Here is a 15,469-nt window from a genome sequence, read left to right on the forward strand (position 1 = left end):
ACCCGCCCCATCTAACGGGGGCCCCGGCACCCTTCCTCTCCCCCTCCCCAGCCTGGAATCTTCGGACCGAATCCCTCCATCATTCCCCTGATGATCTACTTCCTTCCTTGCTTTACACCAGGTCATCACATGCATCTACTCGTTTACGTCTGGTTTTCCCCGTTAGACGGCGAGCTCCGGGGAGCAGGAGGGCAGCGGACGGGGGAGGTGGGTGAGGGGAGGGCTGGTCACGGAAGATGCGATATGAGACACGAATGTCTCTCCTAATGACGGACATTTTTAAAAAAAATTTTTAAGGCCTATTTATTTTTGAGAGTGATAGAGAGAGAGACAGAGCGTCAGGGAGGGAGGGGCAGAGAGAGAGAATCTGAAGCAGGCTCCAGGCTCCGAGCTGTCAGCACAGAGCCCCACGCGGGGCTCGAACTCACGAACTCCGACATCATGACCTGAGCCAAAGTCGGCCGCTCAACCGATGGAGCCGCCAGGCGTCCCTGATGGACACGTCACACTCAAAGCTGAGGAGCAGCGGTCGTTACAGAAAATGACAATAAAACCGGCCGATCTTACCGACACGGTGGGACATACCCTTTTCCTGATCGGAGAGGCCGCCGGCGAAGACGGGAGGGTCAGGCGCCCGGGGCCGGGGGGGGCGGGAGGGGCCGGGGCTGGAGCTCGCGGACAGCAGGCTCCCCCTCGCGCTGCTGTTAGTGCTCCCCAGCCGAACGAGCCAGTGATCGGAGAAGGACGAGCTGGTGGAGCCTGTGGGGAAGCACAGAGGGAAGGCTGGACCTGGACCCAGCCCATCGGGGGTCCCCGGAGGAGCTTCTCAAAGCCAGACCCCCACCCCCCACCCCCCGAGCCCTGGGACTGCACAGCCAAAGCAGAAGCACACAGGCAACAGTCACCACCAGCAGAGGAACCCGCAAGGGATTAGCCACGTGACCAAGCTGAAAACTCAGGGAAACTTGGGACAGAAAGGTCAGTGCGCTGCTGAGGATGCAAACGCTTTTCCCGGGGCGCCTGGGGGGGTGCAGTCCGTGGAGCGGCCGCCTCTCGGTTGCAGCTCAGGTCGTGATCTTAGGGTGCGAGAGTCCGAGCCCTGCATCTGGCTCTGCGCTGCCAGCACAGAGCCTGCTAGGGGTTCTCTCTCTCTCTGTCCACACCCCCCCCCCCCCGTCTCGAATAAATAAAACTTTCAAAAAAAGTGTTTTTCCTAACAATTACTTGCCACCATCTCTAGTTTTCTAAATAGGCTAGGTTTTCCATTTGTTTTATCTTCTATAAAAGGAAGGCAGGCTTCATGTTAGGGTTGATTTAGCCCTCCTGGGGCATTTTGGTTTAATTTGCCTGCCTTCCAACAAGGGTTAGGAAGACCATATAGACAATTAAAAAAAAAAAAAAGATGCCTGGGTGGCTCAGTTGATTGAGTATCCGACTTTGGCTCAGGTCATGATCTCATGGATCACGAGTTCAAGCCCCGCGTCGGGCTCTGTGCTGACAGCTCGAAGCCTGGAGCCTGCTTCCATTCTGTGTCTCCCTCTCTCTGCTCCTCCCCTGCTTGCGATCTGTCTCTCTCTCTTAAAAATAAATAAACATTAAAAAAAAAAAGCTCTCTCATCCCAAAGATAACGATAGAATTGCAGAGTGAAATAAATCACATAAAAAGGTCAACTTTGATCCTTTTTTAAAATTTCCTCCTCAAGGCGCCTGGGTGGCTCAGTCCGTTAAGCGTACGACTTCGGCTCAGGTCATGATCTTGCAGTTCGTGGGTTCGAGCCCCACGTCGGGCTCTGTGCTGACAGCTCAGAGCCTGGAGCCTGCTTCGGATTCTGTGCCTCCCTCTCTCTCTGCCTCTCCCCCGCTCATGCTTTCTCTCTCAGAAATATATAAAACATTAAAAAAAATTTAAAATTTCCTCCAGACTTCCAAGTTTGAGGTTGTTAACCAGAGGTGTCGCTGGGCGGGGTTAAGCAGCTACCTTTCCTGCTGAGACCCTGGGTCCCTACTAACCGCCCTTCCTCACAGGACAGACTGTTAGGTGTTTGTCGCACAAGCTTCATTAAAGTCTGGCTCGATATGAGGGAGACCAGAAACCTGAAATACCCAAACCACCAAGGGTCGCCCGCTGCAAAATATTCCTTTCCCCTTCCTGGGTTTTACCGTGTGCATCGCACAACCCGGCCATCAGGACGCCTGCCTGTCGGACCCAAATCTCAAAGCAGCAGTCAGGTCCCCTGCCTCCAGGCCCGTGCCCACCTCCCCGGTCCCTGGTGTCTGACTGAGCCCCGGGCCAGAGCCGCTCCCCGCACGGGCTCAGCTCTCACCTCTCACAGAGCTGCTAGCTGACCAGGGAGGGATGCTGTTCCGTTTCTGGTAAAACAGAATGTAAGCCCCTTGCGTGTTGACCTCCTCTTCCCGGAGCGGGTCCACCGTGCTGTCGTCATAGCTGTACCAGCGGCCATCCAGAGAGTTCCGACAGTAGGCTGCAAAAGTCCAAACCCCCCCCCCCCCGGCCGGTTATGGGAGCCCCTTCAAAGCAGAAAGGATGTCTCGCCACCGGAGCTGAAAAAACGGACGTGTCTGTAACAGACTGCGAAACATCGGTCCATGTGGGGCCGGAAGTGAATTCTCTGGAATCAGAGAGATCGATCAGTTACACAGCCAGCTGCCTACTGATAAAAGGCGTGCTGTTACTTTACGTCTGAATCCGTACGTTGGAGCCCTTGCTCAGGTAAAACCTCCAGCCACGGGGAGCCCCAAATTATTTAGCCAGACCGTAATGTCCACGTTCACCCTGTTCCCTGAGAAGTTCCGAAATACGCATCTCTGATTCAGGATGCAATAAAAAAAATGCATTTGGGATTATGGCATACTTCTTTCCTGCCTATGAACTGAAGCAAAACATGAAGGAAAATGTCCATAAATAAGATTCTTACCATCTCTGAAACAATCATGACAAAATATGCTTTTCCTTTCCCTCCACATCTCAGTGAAAGGTACCATCACCCACGAATACAGGGTCAGCCCACTTTTCTGTAATGAGCCACACAGGAAAATAGCTGAGGCTTTACCAGGTCACATATGGCCACAGACAGTCTCTGCATATATATATATACGTATTTAATATATTATATTGTATAATTGTAATAATAGATTATAATATATACACATTTACATACATATACACATACATATTTTACCCCCTTTTAAAATGTAATATATATTGTATATATGTATACACACATTATATATAACATATATACACACATACATACTTTATACCACCTTTTAAAATGTAATATAATATACATATAATGTACATGTGTATATGTGTGTATTATATATAAATATATATAACATATATACACACATATATATACATACATATATTTTTTTTTACCACCTTATAACATGTAAAAATCATTTTTTCACTCACAGGCTAAACAAAATCAGGCACTGGACTGGATGTGGCCTGCAGGCCATGGTCAGCTGAGCCCTGCACCAATCCAAACCCGGCACCTGGGGGCTCAGCTTTGCCTGCCTCTTCCCTTCCACTCCACACCCAGTCCAAAAGCCAATCTTACTGATTCTACTTCCAAAATGCATCTACAGTATCCCAACTGTCACCTCCTGAGTCCCAGTCAACACCATCTCTGGTTTGAGTCCCAGAAATTCCTAACCAGAACTCCAACTTCTACTCTGCCTGTTTTCCATAGATAAGAGCTATACCCTCAATTTGTGAACTAGATTATATCTTTATTATTCTTCTGCCTAAAACCTTTTCATGGCTTCCCATTACGCTTTGGAAAAAATGCAAACTCTGGTCCACAGCCTACACGTAGTGCCCACCTCTCCAGCCTCATCTGTGTTACTCACCCCTGACTCACTATACTTGAGCCATGACAGGCTTTCATCAGTTCTTAAACACACCAAACTCTGCCTCAGGGCCTTTGCACATGCTAGTAGCCCTGCCCGTAATGGTCTTCCTCCTATTAGTCACACAGCTCATTCCTTGGCATACGGGCGCTATCCTCAGAGAGGCCTTACCTCTATCACAGACCCAAGCAATGAAACCCTTTCATAATGCCAGGAGGTGGATGAGCTAAAATGACAAGCACCTGTTAACTGGCTGTGTCTGAAATTCGACTGAAGGAGGGCAGGACTCCTCTGTCTTGCCTAGCACCGAACACAGCGTCTGGCACAGAAGGGGCAGATAACAAATCCTTGTTTCATGGTCCCTGATTTTCTACACAGCCCCGTGCTTTCCAAACTGTAGGTACCTTGGAACCTCAGAAACAGTGCACTTTCCGAATAATACTTTAAAGCATTTTTTAACATGAAATCACTTGTTATTCCGGAACAGCGCAGACCAAGCTGCCGGCTGTTTCTGTCTTTGCTACTGTCCACCTCTCTCGAGCTCCTCGCAGGGAGGACAGGTAAATGGGCGCCCTGGAAATAACACACACCACACCCGATACGTAAGAGGCCCTGTGTTGAGTCACAGATGAGGGTAAGCGCGGGTTCCAACAATGATCCCCCTCTTGTTCCTGAGGCCAAACACTCAGGCTGCAACTAACTTGACGTTCCGACCACCATACAAGCTCAAGGCTGCAGCTGGGACCTGATCCCCCACTCTGTGCCAGGTCCATGGTGCGCGGCTGCTGAGGGGTCGGTGTATGCCGAGTGCCTGGCGCAAGCTCGGCCTCGAGGGGTGCACCCCTCCCCGGGCACCCCGAGGCTCACCTGTGTAATGCCCACCCCTCCCCAGCGCCCCGAGGCTCACCTGTGTAATGCCCACCTTGCAGACTGCCGTGGTGGTTGCAGACGGCGTACAAGTCGTACAGGGAGTCCGGCGGGCAGGCAGGCCGCTCCCAGGAAGGCCAGGGGCCCGTCAGGGGCCTGGGGGCCACATGTGGGCCCATGTCGAGGCCACAGAGCGGGAACTTGACGAGCGTGGACAGCTTGTTTCTCCGGTCGCCCACCTGCCAGAACCGTTTCAGGTGGATGATGAGGATGTCAGGCAGGGTCCACAGACTCAGCTTCACGGTGCCCCGCTGGAGGGCGTCGCAGTGCGGACACTTCCACGCGTCGTCCTGCGCCAGCTGGAGAGGAAAGCGCCCGACCGTCAGGGCCACCCGCCCTTCCCTGCCCCGGGCGGTGGGGGGGGTGGGGGGGGGGTTAGGGCAGGACCCTCGGCCGAGACCTGCTCCTCCTTGGTGTAGAACCGGAAACACTCATCCAAGGTGCAGCTGGGCTGCTGGTGCGCCTCCCGCTGTCGCCGCACGCTGTCCGCGTCCTGGACCCGCTCCTCCTGGGGGCTCCCGAACAGGCTGCCAGGAGAGGAAGCCGGCGGCATCGGGGCGTCTCACCTGCGGCCTCTCACGGCAGGCAGGTGCGGGGCGCCCAGCACGCAGGTGGGGTGGGGGGTGGGGGGCGCCTGCCGGGAGGCCAAGCCTACAGCCCGGTGCGGGGTGCGCACTCTGCTCGGGCGCCACGCTCTCCGACGAGCCTTCCCGCTGTCTCCCCCCAACAGGCTCCAGGGGGACCAAGGGCTTGGCTGATGTGCCAGCCTCCTCCTCCGCGCAGGGCCTGCTACCTCGCGGGGGACTAGTAAGTACCAGCCGGACTGAACGATGGCCCTTCGGCGACGTAGGCCGCGCGCCATCGAATTATAGAAATGGCCAAGTTGAGTGACCAAGGAGCATGGACTTGAACCGGACCTGCTGGGTTCAAATCCCGGCTCTTCCCGGTGCAGTGTGGACACTGAGAAACTGTTCAACCTCTCGGGGCTTCAGCCTCCGGTCTGCAAATTGTGGGCTGTGGGAGCACCAGCCTCACAGGGCGCTGCGGAAGCCTCCCACAACCGTTCATGCTCGTGCTGGGCCGCTCTGGACGCCCCTCACCACTGTGATCACCACTCTCACCATCCTTGTTCAAGTGCATACAATTGTCAGGGCGCCTGGGTGGCTCAGTCGGTTAAGCCTCCGGCTCCCGCTCAGGTCATGATCTCATGGTTTGTGCGTTCGAGCCCCACGTCGGGCTCTGTGCTGATGGCTCAGAGCCTGCTTTGGATTCTGTGTCTCCCTCTCTCTGCCCCTCCCCTGCTCATGCTCTGTCTTTCCCTCTCTCTCTCAAAAATAAATAAATGTAAAAAAAATGCACACTATTGTCATTAGGACTTCTCAGAGGCCTGGATCACGTGGCCTCAAGGAAGCGTAGGTACTGCCTCAGCCATATCGGGGGGGACGGGGCACAGGCAGACTTATGTGCACAGGGAGGCCTCTGTCTTCTCCACTGGAGCCCAGCGCTGGAGAACTCACCGTCCCTTGGCGTCGCTATCCCACTCCACGGCCAGTTTGATGTGCGGGGGGCCTCCAGGCCTCCTGGGGTGCAAAGCCCTGAGGAGAGAACAGGGAAAGCCCATCAGAAAGCACAGGGCCTCCTCCCCCCCTCCCCCACCTCCAACCCCAGGACCTGCTGTCCCAAACAGAAGCAGCAAAACTGAGTGTAAACCGAAGCTGGGCATCTGGGGGATGGGGTCTGCTGAAGGCTTCCTCCTGACCCTCCCTCCCCTGACCGTCCCCCACTGGCTCCCATGGAGCAAGGTCAAAGATCCACTGTCCCTGGAGCCTCGGCCCCCTTCGGGGTGTCTAGATGAACCCCCAATTCTGACACCACCTCCTAGGGGCCCCTGACTTCACTTCCATCGCAGTGGGAAACAGGCACCTCTCTCGCCTGCGTCCACGGCCTCAAAGGCTTTCCCTATGTGGACCCTCAAAGATGCAGAAACTCTCAGGGTAAGCTCCCCCTTCCCCCCAGGCTCTTCCAGCTGCTTGAGCTCAGCCAGTTTCACAGAAGTCAGGGAGCAAGTGGAGAGCGCGGAGCTTTGTCCCGAAATCCACAAGATGCACACAAGCGATGGGAACGTCTGTCCGAGCGTTTAGAATTTATCACGAGAGGGGCGCCTGGGCGGCTCAGTCGGCTGAGCGTCCGACTTCAGCTCATGTCATGATCTCAAGGCTCATGAGTCTGAGCCCCGCGTCGGGCTCAGTGCTGACAGCTCAGAGCCTGGAGCCTGCTTCAGATTCTGTCCCCCCCCACCCCTCTCTGCCCCTCCCCTGCTTGTGCTGTCTCTGTTTCTAATAAAATAATAAAATAAAACAAAATTGAAAATGCATCGCAAGAAAAAAGTGGGGGCATCACATGAGTCCCTAACTGTCACCAAGATTCTAAAACAGGCTTTGAGCTCACGGAAGGTACAAAAGCCCTCAGGTGGTCTGAAGTTGTGCTAACAACCCTGTGAGCAGGGGCCAGGGTCAGCGGGGTGGTGTGGGGAGGGTCCTCCTGGCTCAGCAAGCCCTGCTGACTGGGGACAGAGCGGGACACTCGATCCGGGGGAAACACTGGACAGGGCGCACTCTATCCCGAGCCTCACCCCCCTGGGTCAGCCTCAATCCTGTTTCCTTCCCACCTGGCGTCTACACTGGGGAAGACCTGGTAGCGCCAGGCCCTAATTCTGTGACACAAAACCCCTGGGGGCACAAAAAGGGAGCGGCAGGGGAGTCATGACGTGACTTCGCCCCTTGCGTGGAGACGATCGTTCAGCAGACAGCACGGCCTTCCCTCCTGATCGCAGCCGGGACCCAAATAGGAAAGAGAGCACCGCTCGGGGCTCACGGAGGGGTGCAATGCTGGGCATCACAGACACAATCCCTCCCCTCTACCCTCTCTGACGGAGCTCAGGGTCTAATGGGAGACACGCAAACGTGATGGCTGAGTGCGCAGAGCGTTTATAGGATGCGGAGGGAGGCAGCCGGGCCCAGAGATCTCCTGCGTAGGATGCGCAGGGGAGAGGCCAGCGGGGCGGGGGCGGTCCTGACTTCAGCCGGGTGCAGGGCGGGCCACACAGGGATGTGCGTGCATGCGGCTGCTGCTCCCAGAAACACGGACTTTACCCCCGCGGGCCACCGAAGGGCTTATACAGGCAGGGAAGGGCCCCTGGTCTGGATGCTCCCGGGACATCGATCCCTGAGGCTCCAGGGGCCCAAACCCAGGCGATGGCGGTGAATGTGACAAAACGCACCAGACTCGTGATCGAGCAGAACCGCCTCTCAGGCTCCGGGCTGCCCGTGGGGGTGACCATGCCGGCTTTCTGCCTCGGTGGCAGTCAGAGTGTTCTGTGGTTCGAGCACAATTCTCCTCTACCCCAGACGGGACCTTCATGCTACCTGCCAGCGTTAGCACGACCGAACCGAGTGCATCTGGCTTTCTCGGTTAGGCGGGAATGGATTCTGATTCAGGCTCGGCCATTAGCTCCATAAATACGAGCGGGTCAACTGATGCCTGGGGGCCTCAGCAACCCCTCCTCTTCGAAGTGGCTATGACAGCCCTTCTCTAGACCGACGGGTGGACGGCACAGAGTGTGTCTCAGGATCTAACACGAGGGGTCGGCACTGGGAGGCGAGTTACACAGAGCAGCTGAGATATAACCAGTTTGCTGACCCAGAACCTCAGAGGAGTGCCGTCAGATACACCTGCGCTCATTCTCTTACCCAATCTGGAACAGTCCCCTTACCTGTCAACTGCCCAGTGATTGAGGGGATGGCTGTCCTGCGGGGCCAAGTAGCTGCAGGCCAGAGAAAGCCCCACAACCCGGATGGAGAACAGAGTCCCCGGGTTCTGCCGAGACAAAAACGAGAGGCCCTGGATTTCACGAAGACGCTCGGATGCAGATAAATTCCTCGAGAACTGGGATCTTTTTTGTTTATAGCCTATTTTGAGTATCTCTTAAAAATTAGCCTTCAAGGGGCGCCTGGGGGGCTCGGTCAGTGACGCATCCGACTCTTGACTTCAGCTCAGGTCACGATCTCACGGTCTGTGAGTTCGAGCTCCACGTCGGGCTCTGTGCTGACAGCTAGGAGCCTGGACCCTGCTTTGGAGTCTGTGTCTTCCTCGCTCTCTGCCCTTCCCTACTCATGGTCGGTCTCTCTCAAAAATAGTCATTAAAAAAATTTTTTTAAATCAATGGAATGTTCAAGTAAAGCCAATACAGCTCTTAAAATGGTCACAGATGACCTTAGCTATAACTAGCAAAACAACGAAATTTCCTTCCCAACTCTGACAGTGACAAAAATGGTAGACGCATCTTTATTGGAAAAGCAGTGAAAGAGGAGAGGGCATTGTAATTCCGGGAAAGAGCGACGGTGCACTGACCCAGAACGTATTCGAAGAGCTGCGATCCCATCCGCTCCTTGGCCTCTGGAAGCTCGTGTGTGCGGGAGCACATGGGACGCTGGCAAGGTGAATCAGAGCCGGGCTCTAAAGCGCCTTGACTGTGAAGTTCAGGGTGCGTGCCCAGATGGGCCATCACCACTCTAGCTGGCCTGCGGCTTCAACAAAGGCAAAAACAACTGCTGGTAATGAGCTCACTCCAGAGCCTTTGAGCCAGGGCTGGCCACGGAAGGCTGCAATTCCTAAGGAGACTGTTTCTTAAATCTGGGGACGCAGGGTTGAGGGGGAGGGGTCTTCTCCCTAATTGAGCCCTGCTATTTGGGCAGCTACAGCATCAGCGCCATCAAGGCACCAGTACTGAGTGGAGGTGGCTTATCCCGTCTACACACAAAGGAAGTTTACAGGGTGACCATATAAACGCCTCGGCGATGATACATCTCTTTTTTTTTTTCATGATTCGTACAAATTCATCCTGTCCACCAGAGTGGTCATTTTTCTAAGATGTTCTCCTGTCCTTTATTCGCAGCGAGGGAAATTCATTTCAGAACCTCCGCTATTTTTTTTTGTTTGTTTGTTTTCTTTTTTAGGTTATTTTAAGTTCTTTGTTTTTTGAGAGACAGAGAACATGGGAGCGGCAGAGAGAGGGGGAGACAGAATCCCAAGCAGGCTCTGCAGTGTCACCGCAGAGCCTGATGCAGGGCTCAAACCAACAAACGGTGAGATCGTGACTTGAGCCTCAATCAAGAGTCGGACGCTCAACCGACAGAGCCACCCAGGCACCCCGAACCTTCACTACTTTCAATCTCTTTAGCTCAAGGTCAAGGTTTCTCAATGTGTTCTTTTCAATTTTTTTTTTTTTAATGTTTTTATTTATTTCTAGGAGAGAGATAGAGACAGCATGAGCAGGAGAGGGTCAGAGAGAGAGGGAGTCACAGACTGAAACAGGCTCCAGGCTCTGAGCTGGCAGTCAGCACAGAGCCCGACGCGGGGCTCGAACCCACGAACCGCGAGATCATGACCCAAGCGAAAGTCGGACGCTTAACCGACTAAGCCACCCAGGCGCCCCATCAATGTGTTCTTTTCAAATGATCACCATCCCAAGGCAGGATTTAATAGGGTACAGAAGCATTCGGGGTTAAAAGAACAGGCTTCCCTAGGAACCTCATGACCATTCAGAAGACGTCATTCCTACAGAGAATCAGGTCCATCCACGCGTTTACCAGGGACTCTGTAAAAAAGCACCCCTAGGGCAAGGTTGCCTCAGTTAGCATTTAGCTGGCCCCGCTGACTGCCCGAGGGGCTTCTGAAAACTAAGTGGCCGGAGAGGCGCTGAAGTCACGTGCATGTTGACCAGGTGGAGAAGGACAGCGGAGTCCCACCATCACACCAAGGCAGTTTCATCCACTTGCAGAAATCAGGAGCACAGAGATCGGGGAAGCCTGGAGCTATTACGAGAGATTCTGACCTACTTCGAGAGAAGTTAGAATCTCTAATTCAGGCATCGCGGCAGATCCCCTGGGCAGTCCACAGAGCAAAAAAAAAATCTTTGAAGGGAGAAAGGCGGGTACGGATGCAGAGAAGGTCTTTGACCAAGTGTTATTTCACGTAAATCCTGAACCAAACGTATGGTCTTCCCTGAGCAGGAAGGAGCATGAATGATTTAAGTCCTTACATACAGAACAGCCAGAGGGAATCAACGTTCTGAGGCTCCTGACCTGTCCCTCAAAATTCCATTGTCTTCTGTGCCAGGCAGCCATCGGAATACTTTCCGACACTCTAGGGGCTATAAGGGATGGTTTTAGCGCATATCGTTTTTATTTGGAAACTACCAATCTGAGAATAAAAAAATGAGCAAGGCCAAGAAGTGTTTTGCCTTGAGTTTGTTGGTTTTTTTTTTTAAATGTTTTTAAATGTTTATTTTTGTGAGACAGACAGAGAGAGAGAGAGCATGAGCAGGGGAGGGCCAGAGAGAGAGGGAGACACAGAATCCAAAGCAGGCTCCCGGCTCTGAGCCGTCAACACAGAGCCGGATGTGGGACTTGAACTCATGGACTGCGAGATCATGACCTGAGTCAAAGATGGACACTCAACAACCTGAGCCACCCAGGCACCCCTGAACGCTCTCATTAACAGCAAATTCTTGTCTGTCCCCAGATGCCTACCCCTGTCTCCAACCCCCACAACACACACACACACACGCACACACACACACACACACACACACACACACACACACTGACCTGGAGGGGGGCCTCGCTTTTCATGAGATAGCGGGCCTTACTGAGAATGCATTGCTGGAGCTGGACCCAGGAAATGGCTCTGTCTTCCCGTATCAGGAAAGGTGGACCGAACCTGAAAAATTCAAGGTCATCGGGTTATCTCAGCAACAGAAAAAGCAACAGTACTCAACAACCACGAGCACTTGCTCTGTCAGGACCACCACTCCATTGGGTTAAGAGACAAGCACCCAGCACAGTACAAAAGTGCCCTTCCGAGAAGCATCACTGCGAACGGGCGCATTAGGTTACACAGACGGCCCAGAAATGCAAAGCCACGGAGAGACATGGCTGCATACAACCACCCAGCCAGGAAGCCACCTTCCCCACGGCAGAGTCGGAGAACATGGGAGCCAGAGGAAAGCAGGGCAGGATGAACCCAGAGGAGCCCAGTCCAGCCGACGCACTGGAGGGTTTGTGTATCCGGGGCATATTCTCATAAATGGGAATCTCTTCCGTATCCCAAGCTGATGAACACACCGGGGAAGGCCTGTGGTGCCAAGAACGCCACATGTGGCCGTGGCCACAGTTCCACGGCTCGGTCGTGGGTACCACTGGACCAATCACCAACCATTGACCGCCCTGTGGCCACGCAAGGTTGTATGAGGCTCCGGTGGGATAGGAATGTCACGCTGCTGAATGCACTTTGCTGACACACAGCACAGATCTGAGGTGATGTGTCTGGAAGGTCAGAGGCGCTGGGCTGTCCTCTGTCGGTTTACTGGCCTTACTCTCTACTGTTAGGCGTCTGGGCCGCTTCCCACTTTTTAATTTGAACGTTGCCTGCTTATAGCAGGAGCCACGTACATTCTTACACATACACCTCTGGGGGCCCGTGACTGGTTGTGTCTTTGGGATACAGTTCCAGAGGCGGATGTGTAAGACCAAAGCTATTCATGCCCAGCCTGCTCTCCACAAAAGCCACACCACCGTACCAGGGGGCCCTGGGCCCCCTTCCCTCGACACTGGCCCAGAATGAGTATTATCTAGTCTCCTAAGCCCTTTACCCATCTCAAAGGTGAACAGCATCTTTCTTTTTTTTTAAATGTTTTATTTATTTCTAGGAGAGAGAGAGAGAGACAGTGAGCAGGGCAGGGTCAGAGAGAGAGGGAGTCACAGACTGAAACAGGCTCCAGGCTCTGAGCTGGCAGTCAGCACAGAGCCCGACGAGGGGCTCAAACCCACGAACCGCGAGATCATGACCTAAGCGAAAGTCGGACGCTTAACTGACTAAGCCACCCAGGCGCCCCGAACAGCATCTTTCTATTGCAATTAGAACGTCTTCTACTGCTGACAAAGCTGAGTGTTTTAATCTGTGCTTATATTTCTTCTGTGAATTAATGTTAATTTCTGTGCCTCGTTTTACTAAGGGTATCTCTCTCACTAATTTCAGAGCTGGGTTTTACACGATGGACTATGAGCCCTTCATCTGTCGTGTGATATATTTTCTCCTTGGTTGTGCTTAAAATGGTAAGTGCATCTAAAACATTAGCCTTTTCCTTGATAGCCTCTTGCCTCAGGTGTTAAAATAGTCCCCCACCCAAAGACATATGTATTTCCCTACATGATTTTCAAGCTGTTTTATGGATTCCTTTTCTAGAATTACCTCTTTAATCAATCTATAATGTATACATGCGAATCTATGGTGGGAGTAAAGAAATTGATTATATAAAATAAAGAAATAAACTAATCCTCCCCTTACGTACTGAATAATTCATTCACTAATAATGTGAAATATACCACTCTTATCAATACTTAATTATACTTTGGCCTATTCTGTTACATTGATTTAAATATATATTCTTCCGTCCATACTACAATTTTTTTTGGCTTCAAAAAATTTTTTTTACTTATAGCCTATATCATAATTTTTAATAATTAAAACTTTTTTTTTAGTTTTATGTATTTTTGAAAGAGAGACAAGAGTGTGAGCAGGGGAGGGGCAGAGAGAGAGGGAGACACAGAATCAGAAGCAGGCTCCAGGCTCCGAGCTGTCAGCACAGAGCCCGACGTGGGGCTTGAACTCACAAACCATGAGACCATGACCTGAGCTAAAGTCGGACGCTTGACCGACTGAGCCCCCGAGGTGCCCCTCGTTTGCCATCTGTTTAAGGTAATTATCGATGATGCTCTTGAGCAGAAAGTACTGTACTCCTAGTTGACTAACCTTGAGAAAGGATGTTTGATTTTATCAAATGAGAATCACTCTACACAGAATTCCAAGTCTGTGTCTATGCACCCCAGTCATCATGTAAAAACAAGATGAAGTTAAACATACCTGCTGGCCTGCTGCCCAGACCCCACCAAGTTACAGCAGAGGATTGGCACCTTGGTCTCGGTACGGGCAGGCGGGGGTGACCGCTTACCCTCACAGGCTGCCAAGCGTGGGGAGACGGAGAGACCAGGTGGAAGAGCTAGAGAGAGAGAGAGAGAGAGAGAGAGAGAGAGAGAGAGAGAATTACACTGTATTCTTAAAGAATTCGCTGGGGCACGATCTTGAAAGAGATATTAAGATATGTGAGCCCTTTGCTGTCAGGTACCTGGTAGGAAGGTCATATACATGGTAGTGAATGTGCCATTGTATTCAGCCACTAATATTAAAAAGTGGGCAGGGGTCTTAATGAATGCTTCCCAAAGCCAATCTGAAAAACACTCCAAAATGATTCGGGCTGCTTTTATGCCTTGATCAGAGAGCCATGAGTTGGCTCTGGCTTTCTCAGCCAACAAAAGAAGAACACATAGAAGGTAAGAATCTTCAGCCTTGAGAATGTGGAAGAATTAGACAATCTTCAATTTCCAATCTGTTCTGAACATTTGACTTTCAAAGCACAGGTGTGTTACGTTATCTTTGACTGAACCTAAAATGAAGGCCTTTTCGTTGAACTATAACACAATCGGGGCCGGTCCAGTGGCCTGTTCTGGATTCCAGGTGCAGGGACTCCCTGTTGACTCAGAGACACCAGACCCCTGGTTCACATGGCCTGTCACCTAGGCTGGCTGAGGTTATGACCAAGGGCACAGGCTTCACCTGAGCTATACGGCAACACTGGCACAGGGTCCTCCAAATATGGGCCCTCTGGACCAGCTAATTGGGCCAGAATGTAAACTGAAATGCCATGAAAGACTGTCAGATACTGACCTTCTAGGCCAGTCCAAAGTTCAGGAAAAGCAAGCATCAGGAAGCGGGGTTGTTAACAAAAGTCATTTAATAACCTCTTTGGCCATCTACTGCTCCAATCTGCAAAGATTTTACTTCAAGCAAGCACAGGCCTTGAACTACAAGAGTCCTAAAGACAAAGAGCACCCCAGCACCTATTCTGAACAGTGACTCTCAAAGGGTGGTCCCAGGTCCAGCACCAGTGGCACCCTTGGGAACCTGTTAGATAGACAAGTTCTAGGGTCCCGCCCCAGACCTACTCAGCCAGCAACTCTGCATGTAGGACCCACACCTCTGCCTTAACAAGCTTTCCACGATGCTGATATTCACCAAGGTTTTGAGAACCCCTGATTAGATAATTTTTAACAATCAGCCATCTGTACACCAAATATCAGAGGTCCAAATTAAAAAACTAAACACCTTATGCCTTAGCACGCAAGGAGTACACTCTCAAATGTATAACTTATAATATCCAAATACAGTTATGCAAAGCATTATCGCACCTGAGAGCATCTCCTGGCTAGGTGGTGGAGGAGCATGGAAGGCATACACATTATCTCCCTCTGCAATGGTATTCAGGTCTTCTTCATCAAAGAAAGACCGCTGGAATCCATTGGGACATAGTTCAACCAAGATTACCTAGAATAACAAAGATAATTTTACCTCTTGATTTCTCAAAGGAAACTTAAACAAGAAATCTAAAAGTGACTGAAAGTCTCAAACATCTCTTTTACCCTAGAGGAAACTCCCTTCTAGGTGAAAAACACTACTTATTTTTCATAATAAAACAGAATAGGTATAACAG

General features: G+C 51.9%; 1 protein-coding gene across 2 annotated transcripts in view; it reads right to left on the minus strand.

Annotated features, from left to right (window-relative positions):
• Window positions 1-15,469, minus strand: part of USP43 (ubiquitin specific peptidase 43) — a 58,170-nt gene that overhangs the window by 13,349 nt on the left and 29,352 nt on the right. The window contains exons 6-14 of one of the 2 annotated variants that reach the window (XM_039231664.1): window positions 15,168-15,303; window positions 13,786-13,921; window positions 11,472-11,583; window positions 8,576-8,679; window positions 6,321-6,398; window positions 5,204-5,330; window positions 4,799-5,102; window positions 2,325-2,483; window positions 586-759 (exon numbers count right to left, since the gene is read on the minus strand). In XM_039231664.1, the coding sequence (XP_039087595.1) occupies window positions 586-759; window positions 2,325-2,483; window positions 4,799-5,102; window positions 5,204-5,330; window positions 6,321-6,398; window positions 8,576-8,679; window positions 11,472-11,583; window positions 13,786-13,921; window positions 15,168-15,303 (1,330 nt within the window). Of the gene's footprint in view, window positions 1-585; window positions 760-2,324; window positions 2,484-4,783; window positions 5,103-5,203; window positions 5,331-6,320; window positions 6,399-8,575; window positions 8,680-11,471; window positions 11,584-13,785; window positions 13,922-15,167; window positions 15,304-15,469 lie in introns of both variants that reach the window. The other variant, XM_039231663.1, reaches the window with a different exon arrangement.

Source organism: Hyaena hyaena, unplaced genomic scaffold (assembly GCF_003009895.1).
Source record: "Hyaena hyaena isolate Hyena2069 unplaced genomic scaffold, ASM300989v1 scaffold_58, whole genome shotgun sequence".
NCBI lineage: Eukaryota > Metazoa > Chordata > Mammalia > Carnivora > Hyaenidae > Hyaena > Hyaena hyaena.